The 15,165-nt window shown below is 41.9% G+C and overlaps 1 protein-coding gene across 1 annotated transcript; it reads right to left on the reverse strand.

Moving 5' to 3' along the window:
• Positions 1-809: 809 nt before the first annotated feature.
• LOC149409816 (vitellogenin-like) lies at positions 810-10,668 on the reverse strand. Its single transcript, XM_089649079.1, has 13 exons — positions 10,583-10,668; positions 9,951-10,217; positions 8,745-8,956; positions 8,070-8,318; positions 7,640-7,858; positions 6,991-7,439; positions 5,122-6,387; positions 4,807-5,023; positions 3,710-4,709; positions 2,674-3,615; positions 2,348-2,558; positions 1,488-2,229; positions 810-1,303 (listed from the first exon to the last, which is right to left on the reverse strand). The coding sequence occupies exons 1-13, from the start codon at positions 10,620-10,622 to the stop codon at positions 1,154-1,156; spliced, it is 5,964 nt and encodes a 1,987-aa protein (XP_089505205.1). The 5' UTR covers positions 10,623-10,668; the 3' UTR covers positions 810-1,153.
• Between the last annotated feature and the right edge of the window lie 4,497 nt (positions 10,669-15,165).

Here is a 15,165-nt window from a genome sequence, read left to right on the forward strand (position 1 = left end):
GAAAATACCCATTTTGCATTTTGCATTTCCATTTGAAATGGATTTATTTGAAATAAAGCACATCTCTGCTCTCGACCAATCGTTTTGCGCTGCAGAGGGAGGGATATATTTAAACGTCACTCCTGGACACGCTGATAGATTCTTACCCACTTTCCTTCGCAGAACTTTCCCACCTTAATAAGACCCTCCATCCAGCATCTCCAAAGATGTGGGGTTGATGTAAAACAAAAAAAATTCAAACTAATATACACTCCATGATATTAATTTTTACTCCTACACCAAAATCGAGAGCTTGTTCTCTTCACTGAAGTAGAAATACTTAAAAATAATTATGTTACCATTTGTTTTTATGTTTTACTATGTTTTTTTTAAGAATAATAAACTGCACGAGAGTCCCAACTGCTCCCAATCGTCAGGAGCCAGAGAGACTATGGCATCCCCAATTGGGATTTGTTGCGAGGCTGAATGTAGGGGGGAGGGGAATGAGATGGGGAAGAGGATGATTGGATCTATTCAGATCTGGTCACCAAAGCCATTCCAAGCAACTTTTCAATTCTGAATGATGGTCCTACGCCAGGGCAATATTGAAAGTATCTTCCACTGTTGTACGTGTTATCAAATAATTTTTTTTGCGCACGCATTTAAACCCTTTTCAACATAGATTCCAGAGATTAATTAACATAAAAAATTGTGGCCTAACTATTTTTTTGATTTTTTGTACATTTTTGGTTATATGGTGCTTGGGTGGAATGTAGGGGTTTGAGATTGTATTTAAAGAAAATATTTGTAATAAATAATTTATTGCTTTGTGTACTATTATTGTCAACTACAAATCACAGTTGCTATACATAACTTCAATAATAGGTTCCAAAATGGAGCTGTTTTTACTAAATTATACTAAATACTACATAATAATATATAAATACATAGTTCAAAATCATTAAATATACTTATTTGCCATTGTCATCACTCGGTCAAAATAAATGTTAATTACGAATATCGTGATCGATTGGGACGATCTAACTGGTGAGTATTTTGACTGAGTCTTGTTTCTAAGTTGGTTGTTTTGTTAGTAAAGTGCTATTGACCGAGTCGGGGTAGTGTTTCTTGAGTATCTGTTGATCCATGGTAGGACGATATATATATAGACCTCTCATTCCTCGCATGAGACTGGGATCTTGAAGTAAGCTTCCCCGTTTGGTCTTTGCTGGCTCTCGTTGAGCTGAGGATTCTGACCATTCTTGATCTGTTCCTTGTACTTCTTCGCTTGGGAATTATTGGAGGACTGGCAATGAACCTTTACCTGGAAGTAGACAAACAAATTATTATAATTCAAGTTGTTGGAGATGATACGGATGGATGAAATATAAACAATAGCAAAGGATTGCCTGTAAAATGTACGTAAAAAATCAATAAGTATAATCTCTAGACACTTCTAGATTTGAAATAGTAAATAGTAGATTTTTTGGTGAGGGTAGTGGACTTACCCTTATTTGAGTTTCTCCTTGAGGTTGGGTGTTGGACGGGCATGCGGGGAGTGTCCTGTATGTGAAGCAAGTCTGTCCCTTCTGCTCGTAGTACTGCACCTGACTCTGTAGTCTGTTGCCCTGGTCTTGTCCGTAGGCCTGGGACTTCCTCAGTTCCTTTTCGTGGTTCTGGTTTTCCTGGCTCTCCTCGCTGGAGGAAGAAGAAGAAGAGGATGAAGAGCTGCTGCTGGAGGAAGACGAACTTGAAGAATCGCCTCTCTTGAAACGGTTGTTATCCTGGTTGGAGTACTTGTAGCCAGATGAGCTAGGAGAGTTGGGGCTACGTGACACGCAATACTCTTTCTCTGCCTGCTTATTCAGCTCCTTGCAAGGACTGTCGCAGGTGGTAGGAAACATGATCCAGCTGGCGGCAGTGTAAACTGGGTTGCTGTGGTAGCAGTTCTTGGGAGCGATGAGATCGTATTTCTCCCCAGACATAGCGCCGCAAACTCCCCTTGTGCTGTTCCTGTAGGTCTGGGTTCCTTCAATATGGAGACGCTGGCCATCATACACTACGAAGAGATCGCCTTCGCCAATCTCCATGAAACTTTCTCCACTGAGGGTCCACACCCTCAGAAGTCTGTAATCTCCAGAGAGTCCCCACAACTCGGCGACCTCGTTGTCCTTGACGATTCTGGGTTCGCCGTTGACCTTCAATTCATTCTTGCTGATATCTACGAATAGTTCATCGTTCTGGCTATCCCTGAAAACAAAATATTAAATATAGAATTAAAATCATTTTAAAACAACTCTTCTGGAATGTTAGATTAACGATCTGTCAATCGAGGCTGACGTTTAACTATTTACTCAAGATGATTTACCTGTAGAAGATGTGAACTCTGCTTCCACTCTCACCGCCTTCGTTCCTCATGAGAACGGTTGTTTGCCTGCCGGAAGATTGTTCATTGTTGGACGATCCCTTCTGAGGAGATGAATCGTTCTGCATGATCACGTGCCAGCAGTTTCCAATAGTGTAGTCGATAGTCAGGTTGGAGAAGGTATTGACCTGGTTGCGGTCAATATCGCAAGTAGCTAAATATTAAAACAAAAACATATAGTCAGCTATTGGGTGAGAGAAAATAGGACGAAATTTTTGTCCGAGTCTGAAACAAGTAAGTAGGTGAGTGTTATATGTATGGGTACTCACGGTTCAGTTGCTGACCGAAGAATTCGTTGAGCAACCTCCTGTAGGTAGGAACAGATGGGTGGAGGGCGATGATCCTAGAGATAAAAGGAGTGACCTTGATATCCGATAAGATAAGCACAGCATGCGGTGTGTTGATGGAGACATTCAGGGTGGTGTAATCTGGATGAAGGCGACCCTCGACTTCCAAGTTGTTGGACTTGCCCTTGTAGTCAACCCAGTTCTCTTCAACGTTGAAGTAGTTGTATTTGCGGACCAGGTCGTATAGCTTGTAAGTGTAGTTCTGAGCCTCCAGCCCGATGTTTTCATAAGCAGCTTGGATCTTGAAGACATCCATGGTATTGGCGCGGAGGGTTATGTTCCTGCAAGCGGGCATGAGGTTATTTCCATGGGCCATCTCCTTCTGGCACTGCTTGGCTTCTGGGGTGGTCTGCAGGTAGTCCTTGCGTTCGTTAGATTGTTTCATGTGTGCTGCAACGTCGATGGTTGAGTCTTGCTTTCCGCTTCCGCCGTACCTAATGTGAGCCTGGAAGTCTGAGAAAGTCTTGAAGTTCAAGGCTTGTTCGTAGTTGAAAACGGGAGCCAAGGGCATCTTGCCGGCAGCGGCAATGGTGAGCTGGAACTTCTTGTCGTTGACATTATTCTTCCTGTAGCTGAAGAGACCGTGAACAGTCTGTTGAACGGGGCTTTTGGCTCCGGCGGCTATCATCACGTATTCGGCGTTCTTCTGTCCTTCGAAACGAACTCCGGCGACAATGAGTCTGGCCTGTGCACCACGGATGCCTTCAGACACCTGTTTCAATATGTTACTCTGGGTATCCTTATTGAGGGGATCCCTGGAGGAGGACATTTGATTGGCGGCATCCTTGGGAGATTTCCAATCCTTTCCACTCTCCTTGGCCGCGGTCCACTGTCCGGCCTTGCCATTGCTGTTCTTATTGGAGTCTACAAAACAATAAATTTATAACTGTTAATAACTTGGAAATTTTAATTAATACTAAGAACCTTTTTTAAAGCATCATAGTATACGAGTACTTACAGTATGAAGCGAATAGTTTCATCTTCTTGGTGGAAGACTCATTGGCGAGGTATTGAACTGTCACGTTGGTGCGGCTGAGAGAGTTGTGAGCGCGGTGGGGGTGGTGGAGGGTAAGGATCAGCTCTTGCCTGGGCTTGGTGGAAGGCCAGGAAGGCTTCTGTTCGTACTCGGCCATCACGGAGAAAGCCATGCCGATAGTTTCAGCTCCATGAACTCCGTTATAAGACCATTGGGGCTTGGAGCTTCCAGCAACCTTCCTGTTCTTGCTGGCGGAAGGAATTTCATTGGTATTGGCTGAGCGCTTAACGGTATAAGGAATGACGCTGTGGTGATAAATCTCGACGTTATTGTTGGAGTTCAGTGGGCTGACCTCTACGGAAACATGATTGTTGACCCAGTCGAGGTCAATGTGCCACTTGACGGGGATCTGAACCTGGTTCTTGTGCTGAACTCCAGCGGTGAAGTGCTGGTGTCCCATGGGGCAATAGAAGCCAACTCTGCCATCGTAATCGGAAGCGAAAACAGCGTTTATTTCACTGGTAGCGTTAAACGCCTGGAACTTGGATCTCTGGAGTTGGAATTTAGCTTGGACGCGTCCGTTGATATTGATGGCCACTGGTGCCTTGAACTTGTAAAAGAATGGTACTCCCATGATAAGTGGGAACATTACTTCGACAGACTCTTGGTTATAGAACTTGGTGTAGTTGTACTCCATTCCCTTGTTTAGCTTTTCGGGCAATTGGTACATATTCTTGACAAACTGATTGATGGAATCACCTCCGAAAGCGAAAAAACGTTCTTGGTTCATGAGCTTGAAGTAGAAATTGGCTTCTAGGGGATTTTCGCTGTTGCGTTCGATGTGCAGAGCCTTTGCGATGGCTTCAGCGGATTCTTTGGCTAATCCAGCGTACTTGTGGGAGCGCTGTTGGCTTTGTGAATTGGTCACAGAGTTGAAGATCTGCTCGTAAAGCTGGCCAATACTTGAAATACTTGCACCCACCTAGAATGAGATAAATTTGGATTTTATTGTGAAAAAAACTTGGTTTCATAATATTTCAGCTATGCACTGCGAAATAATGCATAAAAAAATCACATACCCTAGGAGCTTTCATCCAGGAACTGAGCTTGTCGTTGTAGACATAGCTAAAGGCTTTGGGAAGGATGCTGTCATCACTGCCGATGTATCCGAGTGCCTGAAAGAATCCTTGGTTCTTATGGCCTTCGGTCTGATAGTCTTCCATCCACTTGGTAGAGTAGGCGGCGCCGTACGCCTTCTTGCTCAACATTGGCTGGGCAGCCTTCGCGTACCTAGACCTGTTTTTAACGATTAAAAAAAATAGATTTACATTAGATATGAAATGCCAAGAGTAGCTGTTTTTTGATAATTCATTGAATGATTTAGAAATATTTACAGCTTCTCATATTTGGGTCCGTTGAGACCGGCAGCAGCATTGATGGCGGACTGCACAGCGGAGCGGACCTGGTAGCTGGGATCAGTGTTGGTGGACTGGGCGATACTCATGAGCATGGTGGGGGTGGGGTCAGTTTTCATCAGATTAAAGACTGCGGATACGCGAACTTCATAGTCGTCTCCCTGGTTGTGGATGATGCTGAACAGGTTGTAGCGGGCCTGTTCTGGGAACAGCTCTGCTACGTGATTATAGTTGATGACCATCTGCGTGCGCAAATATGTGGTGCACGGACGTTCGCCTTCCAAGTAAGGACCGAAAATGCCGAAGATTGCGGGGTGTCCCAAATTACCGATGGCCTTGATGTAAACTTGAGCTTTCTGGCTGTCTCCTTGCTGAATCGCGGACTGGAGTTCCTTTTCCAAGTAGGGCAGAACTTCTTGCCACACAATCTGGTAGTTCTTGTTGGCGAGACGTCCGTAGGTATGAGTTGGGTAGTAGTTGTGAGCGGTCCTGTTGTCAACGTGCGCTATTCTGATGAACCTGGTAGAGGACAGAAGAGCCGAGCTGTAGACGGCTTGCTGCTGCTTGACCTCGTTGCTGATGGCCCACCGGAAGAAGTCTGAGAGTAGTATCTTAGTGGGGTAACGGAGGGTTTCGGGAAGGGATGCGATCACCTGAGCGGCTTCCTCTCCCTTGATGTACTGTTTGCGCACTAAAGACTTGATCTGCTGGTAGGCTGGCTGAGTTCCTGCTTGAGCGAGAGCATCGCGGTAGACGTTCGAAGCCAAGCTATTCTGTTGATTCTTCCCAGACTGTTTAGAGTAAAGAGCGTTGGTGACTTGGTCCAATTCTTTGGCGTTCATTAGGGCAAGAATGTTCACCATTCTGTTCCATGTGGTGACAGTATCGGCATAAGGCATATCATTAGGCTTTTGCAATTCATGCTCGATTTGCTTTGCAATCTTTATGACTTCATCGATCATTGGCTTACGCAAGCCGTTCTTGTCTTGTCCCTGTCCCAAGAATGTGTTGGGGCTAGATTCCATGGAAGGCTTATCTTCCCAGGAGTCGGAGTCCGAGTAAGAAGAAGAGGATGAGCTAGAGCTGGAGCTGGAGCTAGAACTAGAGCTAGAGCTGGAACTAGAGCTGGAGCTGGAACTAGAGCTGGAGCTGTTGGGGTTGTGCTGTTTCTTCTGTTTCTGGTGCTCGTTTTTTTGGTGGTTCTCTTGGTGTTGTCTGAATGAGTTTCCTTGGGGTGGAGCTGATCTGAAAATGGTGATTGAAAAAAGTGAATATTTGAAGTAACGTGGATGTACGTATATATTTTTATTTATTTATTTATTCACGCCATTAAGGCTTTTGCATGTACCCAATGTTTAAGGTGAGCTGATCAGTAATAAAATATTATGTGTATATTACATTACATACCATATTAGGCCGAGTACGGACAATATAAGCAGGTACAATACTAGCTATCGTTGAGAGTTGTTGTACATTCAAGTAATAGTTGTTCAATCAATAAACATAATAATACAAGTACAAGATATGTACTTAAAGTACTATGAAAATAGTAGCGTAACAATATTTATAACAATGTTGAAATTAGTCAAATAAATATGAAATGTTAAGCATGTTGGTATTTATCAAACCTTTATAATGCCAGATTGGGTATTATACAGAACATAGCTTAACATTAGTACAAGAATAAACAAAAACGGTTTCTTATACAGCAAATTTGTAATAAAAAACATTTATTACGATCGATTGGGTGTTTTATGGAACATAGTAAAATTTATAAAAAGATGAAGTGTGCATGTAAAGAAAAAGAAGAATTTTTTTGGATCAGTTCCAAATATTCTAATATATTACCTCCTGTTCCTTCCTCCACGCTGCTGGTCCTCATTCCACTGGTTTTCAGAATCCTGGTCCTCTTGATGTCCATATCCTTGATTTTCATATTCGTTTTGCCTCTGATTCTTGTTTTGCTTCTGGTTCTTGTTCTGATTCCTCTTCTCGTTGCTTTCACTAGAGCTGGAGCTGCTAGGTGAAGGAGAGCGCTTGTCATCGCCGCCTTGGTTCTGGCTCTGGCCCTTCTGCGAGATCCTGTAGATCAGGTTTCCGGCATCGCGGCTTGGGGAAGGACCCTGCAGCTGGTTGCCGGAGGACTGGTAGTCCAACAGGGTCATGTTGATGCTGCTCATGACCTTGGCGTTCTCAGCGCTGTACATGACGGGGGCGACCTCGACCTTGCTGGTAGCGTAGCAGGAGTACAGGGTGTTGTTGTTGCGATCGGCGATAATGCGGTAGAGATCAGCTCTCTGCAAACACAACCAAATACTTGCATCAGATACTTCTAACTTCTTTTCTATGTGTGTACAGAAATATCGTTTAATCTAATTTATTATTGAGAATAAGGAAACGAACAGGAAAAAACACTTTATCAAATGGGGATAGTTAGTTGTACTTTGGGTCTTGGTAATGCTTTGCCAGTAAAAAAAACTGTAAAGTAAAAACTCACGTTCAAGAAGTTGACTCCCTTCTTATCGGCGTTCTTCCAGTTGGCCTTATTGGGCACGCCAAAACTGTAGGCCACGCGCTCGTCACATACTGAGTAGTCCTTGGTCTTGGTGATTTCAAGCAGCTGACCTGGTTTCTGCTTCTGCAGGTCGGTGAGGGGGGCCAGATGGTGGGCGCGGGCCAGCACCTCCAAGGGCAGTGGCGACACGGTATAGAGTGTCTGGAATCACCACAAAAAAATCAACAAACTCTATTTTATTCTTGTAAGAAGCTGTGAAGTGGTCAAAAGACGCAGTGCTACAATTAGAAGACAACTGCAGAAGAGTTTGGGATTCCCACACGATGTTGCAATGTGTGATTTCTAGTTGAATTCATTCTAAAAACGGTTAACTTGTTTGGTAATCAGAAAGAGAATATTTTGGGACGTTTACCTTGCACCTTCCTGTGATATCAGCCTCCATGTTGGAGTAGGTTCCGATGGCGTTGGAGGAGTCCAAGAAGGCCTTTCCTTTGAGCTGGTGGCCGCTGGTGTCCACTTGCAGAGCGCTCAGGAAACCTTTCAGCAAGTTCTCTCCTTGCACAGACATTCCTTGGGGAACTTCCAGACGCCCGACCAGACCTCCTTCCAGGTATGCCACGAAGGGCTGCTCCAACTCGGGGTAAGACTGGGAGCTAAGTTCCTGCACAACAACCACGACGAGTTAGATTTGTTGACATTTAAGAAAGAAAACATTCTTAAATCATAAATATTTTTCTTGAATTTCACCAGAACCATGTGCATTTTTTTAGGTTTTAAAGGAAACCAATTCACAAGCTCAAGTGAAAATAAAACGGAATCGGCGCATTTTTACTAATATTTTACGGTAAATCTACTTGGTATCACAAATGGGCATCACAAACAAACCGAAAGCAAAAGGACAAATGAGCCTATGTAAAAAAACATCGTGTCGTTCCATATCATATTGTGTTATTTCGCCATTTGGTTTTTGCAAATATGCCAGAATTCCCTTGGGTCTCTTGATACAGACGAGATCTTTGAAGTAGCTTTAGCATGAATGAAGCTTAAATCATAACTTAAAATAGAATTAAGTGTTGTGGTGGTTTACCGGCAGTGGTCCCTCGGGACCGTTGGGCAGCTGCTGCCCCTCCAGATGGGCGTATTGGACATTCTTGAGTTGTCCCACGAGCCGCTGTCCAGCGTGTTCAGACTCTGCCTGTAGCTGCAGGTGAGCGAGAAGGCGCACGCCGGTCCACTGGTCACGTACGGAGGTGAAGGTGCGAGCCTCAACCTCATAGCTGTAGGTGCCGGACTCCCATACTGAGAGAAGACAAAAGATAAGAAAAATTATATTTACTCTCTAGCTGGAAAAGTCAATATTTTTAAAGAACCCAGACAATTGTTTGGAGAACGGAAAGTTTTAGGACCACCCCTCAATCTAAATAATTTTATACACGGATCGATTTGTATTTTTAAGTACAACATAAATTTACGTCACAGTTTATCTCAAATGTGTTAATTCGGAGCTGTACCGCCGTATAAGTGATCTTGATCTAACATTGAAATATTATACAGATCACTTTAAAGACTGGCTCAAAGACTGGCTCAAAGACTGGCTCAAAGACTGGCGAAAGACTCCGAGCGGCAGACATTTGACCTTTGCCGTAAAATTAACTAATATTTAACAAAAAATAATAATTTACAACTATTATTATTAACTCGGTGGGTCCCGCTCCCATATATTTCCGTACAATCTTGAGAAAAATAATTTCCCTTAGGACCTGTACCATCTCTGAGGGTCATTTTGAAGAGAGGAAGAAGTGAACACGGCGAGAAACACAGAGGCTGGCAAATTGTACCACATCCGAGCTGCTGATCTCAAAAACGGGTCGTAGAAGCGACCCGTTCGCTGAAAACAAATGTCATCCACGTTCAAATATTATGCCCGCGTATAACATGTTTCCCGATTGTGCAAAGGAGCCGAAGGGATCAATAACGCTAGTTCTTCGAAGCAGCTTCCATTTTAATACCGGTAGAACAAACATAGTATACCTCCTGCTCTGTGCTTTAAAGATTGCAATCCGCCTGTTAAGATAAGAGAATCTGTCAAACGGACCGCCCATTTCTGCACAGAGTCAAGGGTTTATTTTCAGGTATTTTTGGGGCTCCGGACCAGAGGTGGCTGCCAAATTCAACAGTGGGGGCACTTGACTCTGACTTGGATGGAGCCTCCGTGCCTGAATGAATGAATATTTCAAAATTTCTTATAAAAATATGGTTTTGTGGCCATATATGATTAAATTATGTTGCTTACTGTCGTGCTGGTTGTTTCCGTTCTGATTTCCATTCTGGTTTCCGTTCCCGTTTCCGTTCTGGTTTCCGTCCTGGTTTCTGTACTGGTTTCCGTCCTGGTTTCTGTACTGGTTTCCCTCCTGGTTTCTGTACTGGTTTTCTCCTTGGTTTCCCTCCGGGGACCTACCTTGCCGCTGGTTCAGTTTCTGCCACTGGTTATTGTTGTCACCCTGGTTCTGATTTTTAAACTTGTATCCGCTCGCCGGGTTTCTGGCAGTAATTGCCACGACTAGAAAATGCCAAAAACATTCACCAGAGTCATTTATGAAATTATTTCAATTCCTTCTGCTATACTTTCCTCAGGATGTATGGATAATTAAATCGTTAAATTTTATAAAATAATTGCAATTTTTTTAAATGTTATTTCCTTAAATTGTTTTATTATGCAGTAAATTATGTAAAAGCCCTCCAGGGCGTTTAAATTGATAAATAAATAATATAATAAAAATCAATAAATAAATACTGACAAATTAAAGCTGGTGCAATTTTGAAGAAAACCAGAATTTTAAAATACCATGATACAATTGGGGCTGGTAAAGAAAAGAATATTAGTGAAAATTTAGAGACTTAAAAAGGTTTAGGAAAATGTCTTACCGAGGAATGTCAAAAACAAAAAGTAGAAGGGGACCCTCATGTTGTGTGCGGTGCCTCAGAGGAGGACCTTGAGCTTCGGAAGTTCAAGACCAACTGACTACTGCAGCTCCAAGCGGGGCTTATATATCCTCAAATGATGCCGACATTGGAGTTCTCTATCTCTACTTGTGCGACATTTGACCCAGTGACCCTCTGACTTTCTAGTCAGCTAAAGAGTAAATGCGTATAAATGTATTTATTGCATTAATTAGTTACGATTTAAATTGCTAAACTAAATATACATCACGCCACGCCGTTCAAAAAAGCCAAATTTTTTATGGTTAAACTCTTCATCTGGTTATCTATGTCTGAAATCAGGTAGGACGATAGTAGAAAACGACTCAGTGGAAGTAACCAGAAGCAAACCCAGTAAGAGATGGATGGACTTGGATGGAGGATTGGAGAAAGATTGAGGACTGTTTTGAATATTTGTGAATTGAGATTTTCACGGCCAAAAGTATTATAGTGATTGTTTTCCGGCGTACTGTGCCGTGTTGCGCTACATCCTTCTTTAGCCAACGTTTCACGCAGCATTAGGGCAGATGTGACACATGCAATGTCTTCCGAAACGTTGGCTAAAGAAGGAGGTAGCGCAACACGGCACAATAACCCAAAAATAAAACACTATTTGTGGAGGAGATTAAACTAATCGAGAGTTATGGGTGGCTTTATATCGGACCGGGTAACTAACCGTTCCGCCTGGTGTGCCCCAAGGATCATTATTGGTACCATTACTGTTAAATATTAAATCTTTGTTTGGTTCAACCCAGTTTCAACTGTGGTTTGTCAACCGTTGAGTAACCTTATCGCATTCAACGCACCTCCATATGGTATAACTTTACATTCAACTCAAAAAAATTGTAAAAACTGCTCAACCAAATTGAACCGTCTTGCATAGACCATTACTTCCTTAACTCCATTGCATAACTTTATGCAGACATTACGTAGATTCTTTTACCAATTGCGATGCTAAAAAATATAGGTAATTAATGTAACGTTAAAATCAATGTAATCGAGTGTTTTTTTCGATAATTTCACACGTATACAAAATGTCACTACCTTTATATATTTATTTACTTATTTATTGTACAATTTATATAGCGCCGCTTTTGTGAGATATCACCGCAGGGGCGCTTTACAGTTGATGCAGGTATTAAAAAAATATAAATTTTACAAAAATAAGTGAAATTAAGTTAAATAGAATGAAGTACATGAACAGGTGATGAAGTACAGGAACAGGTGACACGAAGATAGTAGATGGAGACTCTGGAGCAAGAATCCTAGAGTGCACCGCGTCCACCAACAGTGCCAGCACGAGGTTCGCCATCCGTCCAGGTATGTGTCTGCTGCTAATAAAGCGCTGACACCTCACATAGATAAGAGACCCTAGCAGAACTGCTGTGACGTTCGGCAAGTTCATCATTCATCTCCATGTAATCCTGTTCCTGGTGATTGTTGAAGTGGTGCATTCTGCCCGCTATAAATAGCGACGGTCGGGTTAATAAATTTCCCTGGGCTTAGCAAAACACTTGCCTTCAGATTTTCCGAGAATTCCGTTGAAAACATCTGGGGTGCATTTACCGATCGACGTCCGTTTCGAATATCGAATATTTTTGAGCAAAATTTCCGAATATTCACTTTTAAAACACTGCATTCAAATCACATATTACAAAGTTCTAATAATGATTACAATCTGCTTAGATTGACTCAATACTAGACTAATTATTAATACAACCTATGTAAGCTAAAAGTTTGGATGTAATAATGTAAATAAAAGTAACTAACAAACTAACCATCACGCCAGTAGGCAGAGAAGATGGAATTGCTGCTTTATATATAATTGTATTTTTTGTTGACAAATAATTAGAGAGACGATCAAAATTTTACCTTTCGAATGAACATCGTTAGTAAACATGAAAAATCACAAAATCTGTCAAAAATTTAAGCAAAAGATATACGTTATTATAATATGAGAGCCAGTGAGACTACGGCGTCACCAATTGGGGTATGCTGTGAGGCTGAAGGTAGTGGGAAGTAGGAGGAGTAAGGGGGGGGGGGGTAGGGAACAATAGGGAAGTACCTGGCTATTCAGATCTGGTCACCAAACATGGCTAAAGCCATTTGAAGTAACGTTTCAATTATGAATGGTGGTCTTACACCAGGGCGATATTGAGAGTATCTTCCACTCTGGAACGCGCCACAAGTATTCTATATATTATTTTAAATGAATATGTTGAAAAAATTACACAAATTGGTCCGATAAAATTTTCTTGCGCACGCCGAGACATGAACCCGTGACCTTCGTAATGCTAGTCGAGAGCCTTAGAAGGATCAAGCGAATTTGAGTTCACTGGCGTAATTTTTTTTTTACATTATAGCTCCACACAGGAAATATAATTCTCCTAGGACCCCTTGTCAACTTTTTGGATGCGTTGTGAAGGGGCCTTTTTAGGGAAAGGAATGAGAGAAAGGTCTGGAAAGGAAAAAGGTTTAATGGGTGGGCAGGAATCTAGGGTTCAATGTGTCCATGGGTCGAGATAGTCCGGCTGTAGAGGTCAAAAGGTCTCCCACAACCAGTCTCTCCCTATCCAACCCGCCAAGCAGCAGGTAGGCAAACGCATCCGCCGCCAAGACCTAGGCAAACATCACCCCGTGTACCCGGGCACCCCTGCTAAGTCACCAAACGTAGCCTACCATTTGTGATGGCCTATGTCAAAGTTGTTGGTTATCTAATAAATGGTTCCCGGGGCGGCTGTACACAAATTGTAATGTATATATTTGTGCGCAGTAATATTTCACATTTCACGCACCGACAACCGCAATTAGTATGATGATAAAAATAATCGTTTCAAATTCAATCTAGCGAAATTAAAATTTGACAAGATGATAAATTGAATACCGATCAGTGGCCGAGTTGGCATCGCGTTTAGGTCTCACCAAGGCGTAGTGAGTCAATTTCCTCGGCTGGCCAAGTCCTCCATCACAACACAAGCAACATTTTCCGCTTACTGTGGTGGTAGTAGGAGATTTTCAAATATTGTCAGATTATTCGTAACCCTGGAATATTTGTCATTCTTTTAAAAGAAAAAATGATTATTGCTAATTTATTAAGAATCTTTTGGGTTTTCCAATAAGAGGTGTTATTTTGATATTCAATCGTAAAAGATCAATTGTTTCGTTGCTTGTGTGGGACGTAGCGCCGTCTTGTTGAAATTAAACGTTGTCCAGATCAATACCATCCAATTTCGTCCATAAAACTATCATTAATCATCTCTCGATAGCGCAATCCATTCACCGTAACTGTTGCTCCAGCCTCATTTTCGAAAAAGTAAGGTCCAATGATTCCGCCGGACCATAAATCGCACCAAACAGTCACACGTTGAGGATAGAGAGGCTTTTTAACAATAACTCTTGGGTTTTCCGAGCCCCAGATGCGACAATTTTGCTTGTTGACGAAGCCACCGAGGTGGAAATGGGCCTCATCACTCAAGATGATTTGCATTTGATTCACTCAAGTGAATTTTAATAATTTCAATGCGTTGTTGAAGCGTGTATCGTTCAATTTTTATTAATGGCATAGTTTTTACTTGTCAAATGTTAAAAAATGACAGCTTCATAAGTAACATCTACCGAAATAGCGTGCTATTCAAAATAACACCTTTTATTGGAAAACCCTGTATTAAATTATTGATGTTCCGTTACCCTTATAAACTTTTAGTCAATTTCTTATATATCGGAACACGTGTTCATGCACCTGAATAATATATAATGACGAAATGCTAAAATATTAGGATTTTAACACGTGTTCCGACATCATGATAATATATTGGTATTTTACTAAAAGTGAATCAGGAACGTATTCATTAATTCGTCAAGGATCTGCAATCCCGCTTTTAGTAGGATTACCAAGAAGTTGAAGAGATTTTTGATAATTTAGCAATACAAATTTTATTTTTTTATTTATTAAACGCCCTAGTGGTCTTTTCTTAAAAAAAATTACAAGCTATTTGTATCAAAGTAAACACTTAAAAATTAATAAAATAAAGAAAAATGTAAAGATAATTACAAAAAAGGTTGCAAAAAAAACACAGAACAAAATACATATGAACAATGAAAAACACAACATAATAATCTCTGCCAATCCCTGCTAGCTTACGGTATTATAATCTGGGGTGGCTGTGCACAATCTACAGCGGCCGCTACACTACTCGCTTCGGCGCTTCGACGAAGTCCTCGACGAAGTTAGCCGAAGTCCGAAGTGCGTGCCCACACACTCGTGCAACTTCGCGAGTAGCTCAGTCTCTCGGAGTCCGTGCACTAGGCAACATGGACGTTCAAGTGGCATATAAAGGATGAAAGTAGATTAAATGCTGTTGAAATGAGATCCCTGAGGCGTATAATAATAATAATAATAATTGGATAATTTGTAAAGCGCCGTTTTTGTGAAAAATCACCTCAAGGGCGTATGTGTGGTAAAACCATGTTTGATCGTGTGAGGAATGTGGAGATCCGCAAAGAGTGCAAGGCTGATGTAAGCGTAATGA

Source organism: Hesperophylax consimilis, chromosome 29, assembly GCF_061612785.1.
Source record: "Hesperophylax consimilis isolate HC1 chromosome 29, BYU_Hcon_1.0, whole genome shotgun sequence".
NCBI classification, from domain to species: domain Eukaryota; kingdom Metazoa; phylum Arthropoda; class Insecta; order Trichoptera; family Limnephilidae; genus Hesperophylax; species Hesperophylax consimilis.